This window comes from Clytia hemisphaerica, unplaced genomic scaffold (genome assembly GCF_902728285.1).
Source record: "Clytia hemisphaerica strain Z4C2 unplaced genomic scaffold, Clytia hemisphaerica genome assembly, whole genome shotgun sequence".
Classification (NCBI taxonomy): Eukaryota; Metazoa; Cnidaria; class Hydrozoa; order Leptothecata; family Clytiidae; genus Clytia; species Clytia hemisphaerica.
Window position 1 is genome coordinate 1 of NW_027104419.1, and position 16,821 is coordinate 16,821.

A 16,821-nucleotide genomic window follows, 5' to 3' on the forward strand; every position below is an offset into this window, starting at 1 on the left:
AAACAAAACTGAATAAACCTAAAATGTAAAATTTTCTGCTCGCTTCGCTCGCATAATCCTTGATATCATATTGACCTATTACCATTGTAAAGTTATTCAAACATAATCAAAATTGAAACAGAAACAAATATTTTTCCTTATTTTTCGGGCGCATTTTGTGATGCAAATATTGCATCCAGCTCGAGTGTTTTGAGCCAAAACAAAAAAGTCTAAATGAGAAATTTTCTTCTCGGCGCCAATGATGGTCGTCTTTCTGTAATCGCTTATATTGTTAATAACTGCAGTACACAAAATGCTACCGCAGAACTTGGAGCAGTGAGGGTATTTGATTCTGATATTTACAAAAGTAGGTAGATAGTTCTAAAAAAATTTTATATTATTGCATCATCGGACATTCAGAAAAAACCTTGTGACGCCGCACCGTGAAGAGGTACCACTCGCGCGCCGTACCAGATTTGTACCAGTAAATGGTCAGTGTTGAAAATAATCAAAGATTGAATGAATTTTGCCAAACCAGGCTTATCAGGGTAAAATAGTGTGTTAAGGCCGTTTTCTCAGCAATGAAAGAGTGAAAGTTGTCAAAAAATTTCGCGCTCGCTCGCTCGCTTTTTCCTTTCCACAGCTTTTCTTCCATGAGACAGGGGGTAAACTTTGGAATTGCGTCCTCTGGTTGTACCACCTCTTTGAAGCTCGCGACCTTCCAGACCATGAATTTGGCCAAACCTCGATTAAATTTTCTCAAAATAATCTATTAGGCCTGCGACGAAGAAAATTCGGGGACAACCTTAAGGCTAAGGTTAACTTTGCACTTACCTCCCTTAAAAAGCAAATTCAGGCAGGGTTTAACCACGTCGCCAGAGAGGTAGATTTTTGTAACTTTGCGTGATAGACGTGATGACAGACTTAAACATTCCCTATGAAAGCTCCAATAATTGTAAGAGTCTTAAAGGTCGACGCTGTCGAGAATAAGGTCAAAAAACTGCAGAAAACTTTATGTTGGCTATAAAAAGGTCAAATTTAGCCTAATAAGATCACAATCGTTTAACAAAAGAATTAAAAGCAAAATCAGCGCGTGAACGTGAAAATGTTTTTTTTCGCGCGTGAATACGTGAATGAGCAAAAAATTTTGCGTGAATACGTGAATTGAGGGTCGACTGGGGGGGCCTCCTTTAATGATGATGGTTAATTTGAGTAATGTTTTAGAAATGTCTACTCTTCTGAATTAAAACTTAAGTAGGAATAAGGTTACATACAGGTATCTTTCTCTGACTTAGACATTTCGACAGGGAAGATCTTTCCATTATTATTTCATTTATATTGTATGGCAAGCGTGAAAGCTTTCCTTAAGCTAAGGCTACATTGATGAGAATTTTTTTCAGGCGCTTGCAAGCCCGAAAAAAAAATGAGTGTAGCGAAGTCAAATTCCTTGCTATCTTTTCTGCAACGCAATAAAAAGGCAAAAACATATTGCAACAAAAATTGCAGGAGGCTGCAAGCTGTAACAAAATAGATCAGATCTATTAAATTGCAGCCTTCTGCAATTTTTTTTGCAAAAAAAGAGGAGAAACTTTCTTCTTGTTTACTTTTTTTGTCCTATTGTTCAAAACACTCGAAGAGTATTTTGATGTATAGAATGGAATTTTTAATAAAAGTTCATTTTTTGGCTGGATGAAATAAGCTGTGAGAAGGAAATTTTTAATTTCAAAAATAATTGCACAATATATTTTTGGTGGCTAGACTTTAACTCTTTTCAGGCGCGTGCAGCGCAATTGGCAACAATTATTGCATTGCACGCGCCTGAAAAAATTGCTCAGTGTAGCCTTAGCTTTATTGTCGTCGCAAACGCCGGTTTACCCTACGCATCAAAGGCCCTTAGGATACTAAAGATGGTATAGTTGATGCTATGTAATTCTATCTTTAAGGGTAATTTGAATCAGTTTTCATCAACAACGGGAGTACATAAAGTAGGGGAAAAATTTTTCTTGAATTACCTTTTTATGTTTCAAATGGAAAAAAAATGAAAAAGAACATATAAAACATCTATTGTTCTTTTCGTGAATTTTAAGGCTTGTGCACCTTTAAAAATTAACGATGTTAACCTGTGCATCGATGTTGAAAACTGTTTTTTAGTAAAACTTCTTCGTAGAAAGTGCCACGCCTTTTGATTTCCGAAAATTTGCACGAAGTCACATGATATTTTGAACGAATAATTGACTTCCAATGTGGTAGTAGGGGGAATTTTGTTCGATTTTTTGGAATCGCTTGACTGTTTTGTTAGAAGCACTTGTTATACATTTTTGGAAAGCTAAGGGGTAGGGGAATCGAAATTACTATGTTTCCAATTTTTTTTCGGACACTTTAGTGTGATTTTCGGACAATTATGACGGTCTCAGGCAAAAATCATAGGGTTAAAAATTGATGAAAATTTTAGCTCGAGAAAACGGAGACCTGTTGTATATTTTTGGAAAGCTCTCAAAAAATTAAGATTGGAGATATATTGCAAGTATAGGTGATTTCTTACCTAACTCGAGATATTAACCCTTGAAAAACCGTGTTTTTCAGCCAGAAACAGCTATTTTGTCCAGTTTTTGCGCTTTTTGAAGCTCAATATCTCGAGTTAGGTACTGAAATCACCTATACTTGCAATATATCTCTAATCTTAATTTTTTGAGAGCTTTCCAAAAATATACAACAGGTCTCCGTTTTCTCGAGCTAAAATTTTCATTAATTTTTAACCCTATGATTTTTGCCTGAGACCGTCATATTTGTCCGAAAATCACACCAAAGTGTCCGAAAAAAAATTGGAAACATAGTAATTTCGATTCCCCTACCCCTTAGCTTTCCAAAAATGTATAACAAGTGCTTTTAACAAAACAGTCGAGCGATTTTACAAAATGCCCTCTACTATGGGGGGTATTTTCAAATCCTTTTTTGGACGGGGGTTAATCGGAACGTATTGCTAATTTTTTTTCGCTCTTTCATGGATGAACAATAAAATTTTGGATATAAAATTAAAACCACAACGTACTATGCACTGCTTTTTTCGAGAAAAAAATTGATTTTTGTCACAAGACTGCACAAAATCCTTCTATTATAATCATGTCAACCCCCCTAACAAACAATTCGAAAAACGCAGCTGCCCCACCATTTTAGCGTATGATTGGTATAGAAAAACAATTTCTATTTCTATTTCTATTTGATAATGCATAGAAGGTTTTACAAAACATATTCTCTTGCATATAAAGAAAAATTTGAATATTTTAGAAATTTAATACAAAAATAAAGAAATACCAAAAAAATCTAGGATTGAAATATGAAAGTATATACAATGAATGATGGGTTTAAATAATGTTAACATGTTAATGTTTTTAAAATAATTTATTTTCTAATAATGAAATAGATGAAGTATGAAAAGTGGTTGACAAGAAATCAAAATCGTAGAGATTATCGAGACACACATGATTCGAAATATCAGATGACAAAACAGTTTTCTGTCTCGAAAAATTATTCTCGATTGTTCAAAACTCCAAACAAAAGAGAAGTGTCAAAGACTAAAAAACTGTTTATTCAATCAAAAAATACAGCTTATAAATTTGCCCTGGTTGTTTTAAAAAAGGCTTTTTTTTGTTGTGTTTTAATGATTTTTGAAGTCAATCATTGATAAACTTTGGACTATATTTTTCGATGGAATAATTATTTTTAAAATATTTTTTCACATTAATGATGTTTTAAGATCAAAGAATCATTCGTTTGAAAATTATAATTATAACAATCATTGAATTGAAGAAGTTGATTTCGTTCTTCTTCTTCATTTTCCGACCTTATTTGAGGGCTTTGAGTTTTTTTTCTTAAAGACAATATCCCACTCCATTTCGTCTTTCCAACGAGCACAAAATCGCTACTTAATTTAAATTCTATCAAAAGTTATTGAGGTTTGAAAAAACACTGTCAGCTAATTTGAAATGGACTTTGTAGTAACTATAACTTCAGTATTTTAGTAAGTTAGTTTATCATAAAATTACCGATTTAACTTTTTAGGTAGGCTAATCTTTCCCTAGATTTTCAAAAGAAAGAAAAACTTGAAATAAAAAGGTCAAAACATGTCTATAAAGAAAAATGTTTTCCTTTTTCCTAGAATTTATATATACTCGATCAGAGGAATGTAAAGAGATGGATAAAGACCTTCTTGAAAACAATGGAAAAACGGCTCGACATATACCAGGTCTCTTGCCTAGAGAGTTTATGTCGAGTAAATAGGTTTCTTTTGTTGTCGCTATAAAAAATCTGCATAATTAGCGTGTTGTGACAAAATTCTTTTGTTTCAAGCCTGATTATGCGCAAACTTTTAGGGCTTATATTTTGGATACAAAGATAACAGAGGCAAAATCATCGTCAACTTGTCAAAACTTCGACTAATATTTCAAAATTTTCACTTGAAAGTGTCTAATAATTTTAAAGAGTGTCACATTCTAAATTTCGATATTCTTATTACACAGGCTCCCGACTTTGGCAATCTATTTTTTTCAAGTCATAAAAAAAATTATTGGAGTGACAAAAGGGATTCAAAAGTATACACGCAGTTGAAATTCTGCATTTGAGAGTTGAAAAAGTTGATAAAATATATTACAAACTTGTAAAAAAAATCGAAAATAATTTTTTTGTGCGTTAGGAGTAATGTTCAAGCTCTATCAATCTTTTTACCTAAATAATTCAAAGAAATAAAATTATGACGGAATATTGTCGGATTTTTCATACCAATTTTGAAAAACAGGCGGCAACGAAGCTCGCTTCAAAGAGACAATAAAAGATAGATGGCCAGCTGTTTATATGTTCATGCCTATACGAAAAGGTAGCTATATCGGGGTGCAAACGGGGAGCAAGAAAAGGTATCTGGTTTGTCTCACTTGAAACAAACCAATCACGAGGCAAAATTTGATGACGTAAAAGTACTTTTCAGAGAAAGGAATTTCAAAATGAGAAAATTCAAAGAAGCACTTGCAATTAAGGAACACAGAACTAATTTATTAAATAAAAAAGAAGAAATTAAAAGGCCATGCCAAAATTATTTGTCTAAGAAAATAAGAACATGCCATGGAGATGAAAAATTATTTTGAGGGCAATACCATCAAACCAAACTTGTCTAACTTAAATGTTTTAAGCTCGTAGGCAATGTGTCCAAAAGCAAACTTTATTATCGAAATTAAATGCTCGAATTATAGAAAAAACTTAAACGAGAGAAACCAAGACATAGTTAAGTGAAGCTTTCAAATGGGCGTTTCAGTACCAAGTAAAGGTAACACTTCCGATTTACGTTTTGAACATATTTCTGATACCAAGAAAAGTTACGATATATTGTTTACAAACACTATTATGATTCTAGTAAAGTGGATATGGTTAAGCACTGTCCAGAGAAAACAATAATTCAATTAAGGAAAAAACAAATATTTGCCCTTGTGTTAGTTACCTGGTGTTGTAGACTTCTTTTCATCGTGAGCAGTGACTTTGATCGTTAATGATTTGTTTCAGCAGCGATCGACAAATGTTGAAGGCAAATAATTTGTTGAGCAACGACCGATATGTTTGAAAGTGAATTAGCGATGGATAGAATTTGAAATCGAATCATTGAACGTCAGCAGCGATCGACATAATTTGACAGCGAGTAATTTGTTGAGCAATGACCGATATGTTTGAAAGTGAATTAGCGGTGGATAATTTCGAGATCGAATCATTGAACGAGCACCAATTGAAAAAGAAGAGGGGAAAGATAACTGCAGTTGTAAGTTTAAAATAAATGAAATTTTACGTGTCAGGCTAAACGATAGCTTATGTGAAGAAAACAGTCATTGAATAATGAAGAAGAAAATAAGTCTCTTTAATCGTCTTGCTTTACAAAAGTGTAAAAGATTGGCCGAAAAAGTCATTTGAAATATCTATGGTAGCTTCTACTTTGCGTGTATTTGATTACTATATTACACAACAAACCAACTGCACAACAACAACCACGAACACTCTTCTTATACAACAACCAACCCCACACTTAATTGAAAGCTTTCAATTGCAACATCCAAATCGACTCAACAACCACAATAATAAGGCACAATGAGATTTAATCGTCTTTAAAGTCTTTATTTGATAAAAACTTTAATTAACAATTAGCTGATTGTACAAGTAATGAAACTCTTGCTAAGTAGAACTCTAAAAAAACATGAAAAGGGAGTGCCTATGAAAGTTACTTCCTTCGCATAACCTTGAGGAAATGACTTATTTGATCAAAAATTTACACTTTCATGTGAAAAGAGAGATGAACAAGTGAAAGATCATGGTTAAAATAGAATCAACTTGCCGGATGGAGTTTCATTCACTTGATTGTGTTTTGAGTTGTGTACTTAAGTCAGCGGTATAGTTATAAATCCAGCTCTGTAAACGTCGAATGGTAAGATGATCTTTCATATGGGAATTTTGTGCGATTGAGTCTGGTACGAGTTAGTTGGCTTCTCGTCTGATATTGACAGGAAATTCTAAAATCATAAATTAAACAAATAGGATTAAAAACATTTTCAAATATTTTCAATACAAATAAGTCAGAAACACAACAATACTTCTCAACAGATTTTACTATCAAAATACAAATCCCACATTAATTTAAAATTTGTTTAAAACATTAAATTGTAAGGTGATTAAATCGTAAAACGAGTTACATAAATGAAAGAACATACTTACAACTTGACACTCTGGCTGTTAACAAACTGTGCAATTGGACGACGAGTGGACTTTGAGTATCAACAAAATCAATGCTGATGTGTTTTCAAAATAGAGCTGTAAGTGTTGACATATACTGGATTGTAACTTATGAAGATGTTGATCTTGTTCTAGAAGACAAAAAAAGCAAAACAGCACCAGATCTGTGGAGCTTGGCAGATAGCAAGCACAAGGTTCGATGTTTTTAGCTCAAAATTTAGCATCACAAAATTGACACCATGTCTAAAATTTCTATTGTTCTTAATTAGAAGCTTGGTGATGAGTGATGAATAAAGATAAATTAAGTGTGAGTTCTATAAAGACAGGGCCAAATACAACATTGACACAAAAATTTCCAGGTCAGAAATATTCAAGCAAAAAGTAAACTATTGTATTTGGCCCTGCTAAGTCTGTGTCAGTCAGTCAGTCAGTCAGTGTAGAGTTAGTACGTCAGTTCGTAGTCAGTAAGTGAGTTCATTTATATATTGAATGATAAATAAAGGATAAAAAATTATGAGTGGCATGCTTGGTGAAATGGTATAAATAAAACATTTAGCTTCTAATCAGCAACAATAGAAGAATTGCAACATGTCAAAATCTAGGTATCTAACTTTAAGCAAGGTCTCTTACGAAAAGGATGACATGATACTTGTATTTCGCCAAATTCAGAGTTTCAAGAAAAATACCAGGTGTCCCAGAAAAAAGTCCCCCTCTTTGAAGTGAATTTTCTAAAATTCCATGAACTGTTTAAGAATCAATGATTTTGCATTGGAAAGAGAAAGTGTAACTTAAATTTTGAGGAGTCATTTGTTAAATTTGGTCAACTTGAGAAAAAGCAATAACCTTTGTGTCTTTGTTATACAATAAATTTTTTACCCCAATATTTCGCCTTTTTAGACTTTTTTTGAAAAGTAATGTTCTAAAGTTTAGACCATAACTTTCGATCTAGTTGACCAAATTTGACAAATGACCCCTCAAATTTTAATTTTACCCTCCTTCTTTCCAATGCAAAAATAACTGATTTTTTACAGTCCCAGAAGTCAAGAAAGTTCACTTCGAAGAGGGAGACTTTTTTCTAGGATGCCCGGTAGCAATCACCATATTTACCGTAAGCAAGAAGTTTGGGCATGGAAGAAAGAAAAGCTGACAAAAGAGAATTTTACTTAACAGATTTTGTTGTAGCAAACATGAAGTGTGTTTATTGGAGCAGCAGACAACAATAGACAGTTAGACATAACATCTGTTTGGTATTTATTGGTTCCAGTTGGTGTGTTGACAAGAGGTGTTACTTGAACAGGTTCCACAGATGAGGTTTGATTAACTTAATGATGTCTTATCGATTGCTTGTTTAATTCGATGTAAGGTTTTGGTTTCCCATTCAAACACTAAAACATAAATAAAAAGAAAACCAACAACAAGATGCAGCAACTACAAAATAAAAAGCCCTTTTAAGTATGCAGGAGGTCAGAGGTTACGAGGGAGGATTTCTGTCCATAAAGTAAGATGACATTGAACGTATAGTGTGAAGTTAGATAAAGGGGGGGGAACTAATCGATAAGTTTGAAGATTATCAAAACACATAAAGTAGTCTCAAATCTCAAACCTCATAAACAGTCTGAACCTTCAAAAGAATCGATTAGTTGGAATGGTCAAAGAATTCACCATCAATAACTTTCTAAACAACCACATAAATAGTCGGACTTTCTCCATCCTCTTTCCTTGTAACTATTATTGGCAATGAAAACTGAGACCAAATGGTACCACAAAAGGAAATGATCAACATCAAACATACCCCAGGGACAGAAACTATCACAAGATAAAGCACTTTTAGGAAAACTGTAAAAAGAAAGGGCAAAGGATAAATTTAGTGAAACAAAGCAAAAGTAACTTGCCCATTGATTATTGTGCATACAATAATGCTCCACATCATTTGATCCACCTCATGACACTAAAAAAATAAAGAAAAGAAGAGCAAACCAGCACAACAGTTGCAAGGTGGAAACATGTGAGGGGTTCGATGGTGAGAAGAAATATGCCCTCAAAGTAAGTTTAGATGAACAGTCTTAGTTAAAGAAGATGGGTGGGACTAATCGATAAGTTTGAAGATTATCAAAGCACATAATTAGTCTCAAACCTTAAACCTCATAAACAGTCTAAACCTTCAAAAGCATCGATTAGTTGGAATGGTCAAAGAATTCACCATCAATAACTTTCTAAACAACCACATAAATAGTCAGACTTTCTCCATCCTCTTTCCTCATAACTATTATTGGCAATGTAGCGGCTGAGGCACAGTGTCTGTTTATGGTTCTCCTCAGGATGTTTGGGGTTTTCCCCATTTTTAGGTTTTTCAGTTTTTTCTGTGTTTTTCTGTTTGGTCAGTGTTTTCCCTTGTTTCCAGTCTCTTTTTGTTTGCAGTGTCTTTTGTGTGTCTTTTCAGTATCTAAGCCATTATTTATTAAGTCTAATACATTTAGTAACATTTATTTATATATTTTGACTTTGTTCTGTAAATTATCAATGTTAAATGTTGGTCTGTAAATTACACGTTTTTTGTTGTGATGTGTCATGTTGTCAAAATGGTAGCTTTTTCAATTGTAATGTTTTGGAGGTGTGTCAATGTTGTCATAGTGATGTCATGTTATGTTATTGTATTATTGTATTGTTATATGTTAACTCATGCATACTAATTGTCTATCATCTTGTGAATGTACTGTTGTGTATAAAAGTATTGTGGATTCACTTGTCACTTGTGTATATGTTTGTCTAGTGGTGTGCTGGTTGACCTAGATGGCTTCCTAGCCTTTTTCACTGTGTCCTTAGTAAGTGTCTTTCTATGTTACATGTTCTCTTGTATTCATCTCTTGTTGTATGCTTGTCTACATTGTATTATTGTACCTTTGTACAGAGGCTCTTAGCATTTCTTGTATGTTTAGTTAATACAGACCTTAGAACTTGTGAATTTTGTTAAGGATAAAGTTGTAACTTAGTTTTTGTGCTATTTTGTTTTAGCCGTACAATATATGTTTATTGACGAGTACAATCCCTAATGTCAGTTCCTGTGTGGCATTAACAGTAAGGACACATACCGTGGTTTTGTGGGAAGGCCATGTCAACAGTTCAACCAACTAGAAAGTCAGAAAGGGTTAGTGTACCCACTGAGAAGAAAAGGCTACTTGATTTAGAAAAATTGTACAAAGCTAAAGAAAGTAAAGCCAAAGAGATTTACAAGTTGATTTCAGAGATAGACACTATGCTCCAAACAGATGCTGATTCGAAAGCAATTAACGATAACGAGGCAGAACTTCAAAAGATGTTTTCAGAATTTTCACAACTTAACATCAGCAGCAAAGCCCTTATGACAGATGAGGAGGAAGTAGAAGTAGCTGATAGGCAAGCTGAAAAACTGAATGAGAATGTTCATGCACATCAACAGAGATATCACGAACATCTCCATGCAGCTTCGTCAATCAAGAGCAAGTCAAAGAAAAGTTCACAGTCAGGATCAAGGTCAAGTAGATCATCAAAGATCCTCGACAAGAAAGCCAAGCTAGCTGAGCTGCAAGTGCAACAAAAGTATCTAGCAGAGAAGCAAGAGCAAGAAAGACAATTAATCATCAAACAAGAGCAGTACAAGCAAAAGCAAAAGGAGCTTGAAGAGGAGGAGATTTCAATCAAGAAAATGTACGAGCAGGCAGAGAATCTCAAGTTGAAATTTGAAGTTGAAAAGACTAAAGCTGCACTGAAGGTATTGGAAGATGAGGATCAGCCATGTCTCGATGATGATCTAGCAGAGATTGAAAAAGTTCAAAAGTACGACTATGTTTCCAAGTACCTGGAAGATCATGAAAATGCAAAGGCTGAGCCAGACAAAAGTGGGCCAGAGTATCACGTCAAGAAAGAACCAGTTGAGCAAGTCAACCACAGTACAGCATCAGAAATTCTGACCTTGATGAGAAGAACAAAAGCACCCTCCATCGAGTTAGAGGTGTTTTCAGGAAGTTCAACTGACTACCCATACTTCATTGCTACCTTCACACAAGTTGTAGAGGAGAACATTTTGAATAACAGAGAACGTTTGACATTGTTAGTCAAGTACACCAAAGGAGACGTAAAGGAGCTTGTGAAGTCTTGTATCTACTTGGCAGACAACATTTGCTATTCGAAAGCAAAAGAATTACTTGAGAGGAAGTTTGGAAGTCCTTTCAAGATAGCAGCTGATTATAGAAAGCAACTAGCAGAATGGCCAAGAGTGAAGCCAAGTGATGCTACTTCGTTGAATAGATTTGAGACGTTCTTGCTTAAATACCAATCATCCATGGCAAGTATCGGTCGAGCTAGTGAGAACAGCCCAGAATTGTTACAACTTCTTCAAAGCAAACTGCCAACGTACCTACAAGACCGATGGAATCGTACTGCATACAAAGTCAGGTCCAAGCATGAAAGGGAACCCGGCTTAGAAGATTTTGTCGATCTGATCAGCAAAGAGACCGTACTCCTTGACGATCCGTTGTATTCTAGGGAGGCAATCAGTGACCTTTCAAAGAACACGACCAACAACAACAACAACAAGAGACAAGATCGACAAAGATTCAGAAGTAACCTCATCTCAATGGATAAATGCATTTGTTGTAACTACAAAACACCGCACGATTTGGAGAAATGTCAAGACTACAACAAGATGGATCTAGCTGACCGCAAGAGGTTCATTTTCCGCAAACGTTTATGCTTCTGCTGTTTGAAACCAACCGATTCTTCGCACAATGCCAAAAGTTGTAAGAACAAGCGAACCTGTGCTGTTTGCAGCAAGTCACATCCAACAACTCTCCATGAATACAGATTCACTCGAACGACACCACCATCAGCAAATCCTACTGTTTCGACTATCATTACTCCTCCACATCCACCACTCGCACCTGCACCCGCACCATCAACGTCAACGCAGACAACGTCCTCAACTCAACCGTCTCCACCAGTTATCTCTAATTGCATCTCCAACAGTTCAAAATCCGTCAGTCTGAGTATCGTCAGAGTCATCATCTCTCATCCATCAAATCCAACCAAGTGTATCGAGACGTTTGCACTGTTAGACAATGGCTCACAAGGTACCTTTGTCACTGAAGACGTCCTATTTCAACTCGGTATCGTTGGAACCAAGACCACCATTGAAATCGAAACCATGGCTGGTAGTCATCGAGAAGATACCTCGTTTATCAATCACCTTAAGGTTTCATCTTTTGACAGCACGGATATTATCAACCTTCCCAAGTGTTACACTCGTTTATCACTGCCTGCTGATGACAGTGACATTGCAACATCCGACAAAATCAAAAAGTGGACGTATTTATCAAGTATCAAACATTACCTACCAAAGGTTTCTGAGAAAGCTGTTATCGGTTTACTGATCGGAACAAATTGTCCTAAAGCCTTGGAACCAATAGAAGTCATTCAAAGTGAAGGTGATGGTCCCTATGCATATAAAACTCGTTTGGGATGGTGTGTATCCGGCCCAATGAGCAGCAAAAGTAAGAATTCGTTTTCATCTAATCGTGTCAGTATTAATGTTCGAGAGACCATCAAAGATCTTTCACTGAAAGATATGATAATCACCGCTCAATCAATCGATTTTCACGAATCAAATGACTACCAAGTGGTATCCATGGAAGACAAACGTTTCATCCAAATGATGGAAGACGAGACAACGTTTGAAAATGGTCATTATGTTTCACCACTTCCATTCCGATTCAAAGAAAAAGTAGTTCCAAACAACTTCGATCAAGTACTACAACGAGCACATTGGTTGAAACGAAAACTATCCAAACAACCGAAAATGTATGAAGATTACGTCAAGTTTATGAACGACATCATCTCCAAAGGATATGCAACCAAGGCAGATAAACCACCAGCTGATAGCAAAACCTGGTATATACCGCATCATGGTGTGTACCACCCAAAGAAACCAAACAAGATCAGAGTCGTTTTCGATTGTTCCATGAAGGCAAACGGTTATTGTCTGAACCAAGAGCTACTACAGGGACCAGACCTAACAAACCAGTTGATGGGTGTCCTCGTGCGTTTCAGAGAGGAGCCAGTAGCAGTTATGGGTGATATCGAAGCAATGTTTTGTCAGGTCAGAGTACCTGACGACCAACGTGATTATCTTCGTTTCTTATGGTGGCCAGATGGGGACCTGGAAAGCAAGTTGCAAGAATATCAAATGTGTGTCCACTACTTTGGTATCACATCATCTCCAAGTTGTGTCAATCATGCACTGAGACGAACTGCTACCGAGAACAAATCCAAGTACGGCGAGCAAGCAGCTGAAGTATTGCATCGTAACTTCTATGTAGACGACATGCTGAAGTCTTTTCCGGAAGAAGACTCAGCCATCTCAACAGTAAACAACACACGACTGATGTGCAAAGAAGGTGGTTTTCGTCTCACTAAGTTTCATTCGAATAGTCGTTCAGTTATCGAATCAATACCACCAGAAGAAAGATCGAAGTCTCTGAAGGACCTTGATATGACAACCGACACAATACCCAACGAACGAGCCCTGGGCATGCAGTGGTGCCCAGAACGTGATGTGTTCACCTACAAAGTTCAATTCAAAGAGAAACCATCAACACGACGAGGAGTTTTGTCGACCGTCAGCTCAATGTATGATCCGTTGGGCTTGATTTCACCCTTCCTGTTAGAAGGAAAGAAGATTCTACAAGAAATTTGTGCCAACAAACACGGTTGGGATGAACCACTCACTGAGCAGCAATTGAAACGATTCGAACAATGGAAATTACAATTGAAGTCCATCGAGCAGTTCGAGATCCATAGATGCTTGAAGCCAAAAGATTTTGGTACCATCGTCAACATATCCCTTCACCACTTTTCGGATGGGGCGGAGGAAGGTTATGGACAGGTATCTTACATCAGGTACTTGAACGACAAAGGAAGTATTCATTGCCAACTGGTGTTATCAAAATCAAGAGTCGCGCCATTGAAAAGACCTACAATACCTCGCTTGGAACTATCAGCGGCTGTTGTATCCGTCAAAGTTTCATTGTTCCTTAAGAGAGAGCTTGATACCACAATCAATGACGAGTATTTCTGGACCGACGCTCAAGTTGTATTGAGTTACATCTCAAATGATACCAGACGATTCCACGTATTTGTCGCAAATAGATCTCAATTTGTTCGTGAGAAGACTCAACTTGACCAATGGCATTACGTCCCAAGCAAACAAAACCCAGCCGATCATTCGTCGAAAGGTTTGAACCTGACAGCAACCGAAAAGATTAGACATTGGTTTAGGGGACCCGATTTCCTCTATCAGAGCAAAGCACAATGGCCAAAGCAACCTAACGTACTGAAGTTGACAAATGACGACAAAGAAGTAAAGAAGGTCAAGGTGCAAACGTCCAAGGTTCAAACGTCCAAGGTTCAAACGTCCAAAGTTCAACCAGAATTGATCGATGTTCTCGAAAGCCGCACTAACTCGTGGTCAAAGATGGTACGTATCATATACAGAATGATTCGACTTCGAAAGTCAAACAGGCAAAAGTCAGAAGTTGAAGTCAAACAGAAAGCAGAGAAGGCTATCATCAGATTAGTTCAACAGAAGGCCTTCCCTGACGACATCAACCAATTGAAGAAGAAGGAACCACTGAAGAAAACGAGCCCGATATATCAATTGGCACCATTCGTCGATGGAGAAGATATCCTTCGAGTTGGTGGACGTATCAACAATGCAACAAACATCCCATATGAAGAGAAGCATCCCATCGTGCTACCCAGACGATCAACAACAACAAAGAGTGTCATCCAAAAAGTTCATGAAGAGATGCAACACGGAGGGCGCAACGCAACGTTGTGTAGACTGAGAGAAAAGGGATTCTGGTGTATCAACGGTAATTCCCTTGTTCGTCACGTTCTTCATCAATGTGTAACTTGTCGTAAGTTACGTGGGAAGTCTCAATCACCAAAGATGGCTGATCTACCCGAAGATCGGTTACAAGATGCACCACCATTCACCTACGTCGGACTGGACCTTTTTGGTCCTTTCCTCATCAAAGAACGACGAAGCGAGCTCAAACGTTATGGTATTATCTACACGTGCCTAAATTCACGAGCTTGCCATCTAGAGAGTGTTAATTCTATGGACACTGATTCGTTCATCATGTGTCTACGACGTTTTATTGCAAGAAGAGGACCAGTACGACTGGTCAGATGTGACAACGGTTCAAATTTTGTTGGAGCTCGAAACGAACTCGTCAAAGCGATCAATGAATTGGATGATCAAGCAATCAAGATTTATCTGATGGAACAAAATGCAGACTTTGTTTCCTGGAAGTTCAATCCACCATACGCAAGCAACTTTGGAGGCGTATGGGAAAGACTAATACGCTCTACACGTGCAATCTTAGATTCATTATTGACCACTCATGGTCATTCGTTAAATGATGAATCCTTTCGAACATTATTAGTTGAAATAGAGGCTGTCTTGAATTCAAGACCATTAACTGTTGAATGCCTCAGTGATGTAGAGAGTCCAACACCGTTAACACCAAATCATCTATTGACAATGAAATCTAGCATTGTCATGCCACCACCAGGACGTTTCGAGAAAGCAGACCTGTATTCAAGAAGGCGATGGAGGCGAGTTCAGCATATTTGTAACGAGTTTTGGTCACGGTGGAGAAAGGAGTATGTACAACACCTTCAAATACGTCACAAATGGAACGACACTAAACGTAATCTACAAGCTGGAGATATAGTTCTCGTTAAAGACGGCGCTAAGCGAAATGAATGGAAAATGGCTTTAGTCGATACGGTTCGACATAGTGATGATGGAGTCGTCAGAACTGTTGAAATTAAACAAGGCCAATCTAAATATACTCGGCCTGTTAATAAACTTGTTTTGATATTGGAAAGTGATTCCAAAAATTGAACTGATTTTCAGTTATGGAATTGAATTCCCCACCAAGGAGCCAAACAAAGGATGAAATATTTTAATGTATTCAAAAATTAGTTTGAAAACAATTTGCTTGTTAGTAATAGGAAGATTTATTCAAACCAAAAACATTTTTGCTTGTTAGTAATAGAAAATTTATTTTAAAAAAAAAAAATTATTTTTGTAGGATTTTTCAAGATGTTTTGAGGATCAGGCACATCTTGAGGGGAGCCATGTAGCGGCTGAGGCACAGTGTCTGTTTATGGTTCTCCTCAGGATGTTTGGGGTTTTCCCCATTTTTAGGTTTTTCAGTTTTTTCTGTGTTTTTCTGTTTGGTCAGTGTTTTCCCTTGTTTCCAGTCTCTTTTTGTTTGCAGTGTCTTTTGTGTGTCTTTTCAGTATCTAAGCCATTATTTATTAAGTCTAATACATTTAGTAACATTCATTTATATATTTTGACTTTGTTCTGTAAATTATCAATGTTAAATGTTGGTCTGTAAATTACACGTTTTTTGTTGTGATGTGTCATGTTGTCAAAATGGTAGCTTTTTCAATTGTCATGTTTTGGAGGTGTGTCAATGTTGTCATAGTGATGTCATGTTATGTTATTGTATTATTGTATTGTTATATGTTAACTCATGCATACTAATTGTCTATCATCTTGTGAATGTACTGTTGTGTATAAAAGTATTGTGGATTCACTTGTCACTTGTGTATATGTTTGTCTAGTGGTGTGCTGGTTGACCTAGATGGCTTCCTAGCCTTTTTCACTGTGTCCTTAGTAAGTGTCTTTCTATGTTACATGTTCTCTTGTATTCATCTCTTGTTGTATGCTTGTCTTCATTGTATTATTGTACCTTTGTACAGAGGCTCTTAGCATTTCTTGTATGTTTAGTTAATACAGACCTTAGAACTTGTGAATTTTGTTAAGGATAAAGTTGTAACTTAGTTTTTGTGCTATTTTGTTTTAGCCGTACAATATATGTTTATTGACGAGTACAATCCCTAATGTCAGTTCCTGTGTGGCATTAACAGGCAATGAAAACCAAGACCAAATGGTACCACAAAAGGAAATGTTCAACATTAAACATAATCCAAGGGCATGCACTGAGTAAAAATTCCAGGGTTAGAAATGGT

At 36.3% G+C, this 16,821-nt stretch overlaps 1 protein-coding gene across 2 annotated transcripts; it reads left to right on the forward strand.

Annotated features, from left to right (window-relative positions):
* Positions 1-9,022: 9,022 nt before the first annotated feature.
* Positions 9,023-16,720, forward strand: LOC136820275 (uncharacterized). 2 transcript variants are annotated; one of them, XR_010848548.1, is made up of 2 exons: positions 9,023-16,465; positions 16,656-16,720. XR_010848548.1 is itself a non-coding variant. In XM_067076468.1 (2 exons), the coding sequence occupies exon 2, from the start codon at positions 9,848-9,850 to the stop codon at positions 15,680-15,682; it is 5,835 nt and encodes a 1,944-aa protein (XP_066932569.1). In that variant the 5' UTR covers positions 9,023-9,560; positions 9,751-9,847; the 3' UTR covers positions 15,683-16,705. The 2 variants fall into 2 exon arrangements, 1 of the variants encoding a protein (XP_066932569.1); XM_067076468.1 differs by having other exon boundaries at positions 9,023-9,560; positions 9,751-16,705.
* The last annotated feature ends 101 nt before the right edge of the window (positions 16,721-16,821 follow it).

Excerpts from the sequence above, each read along its gene's own strand:
- LOC136820275 (XM_067076468.1), top strand. The coding sequence starts at position 9,848 with ATGTCAACAGTTCAACCAACTAGAAAGTCAGAAAGGGTTAGTGTACCC.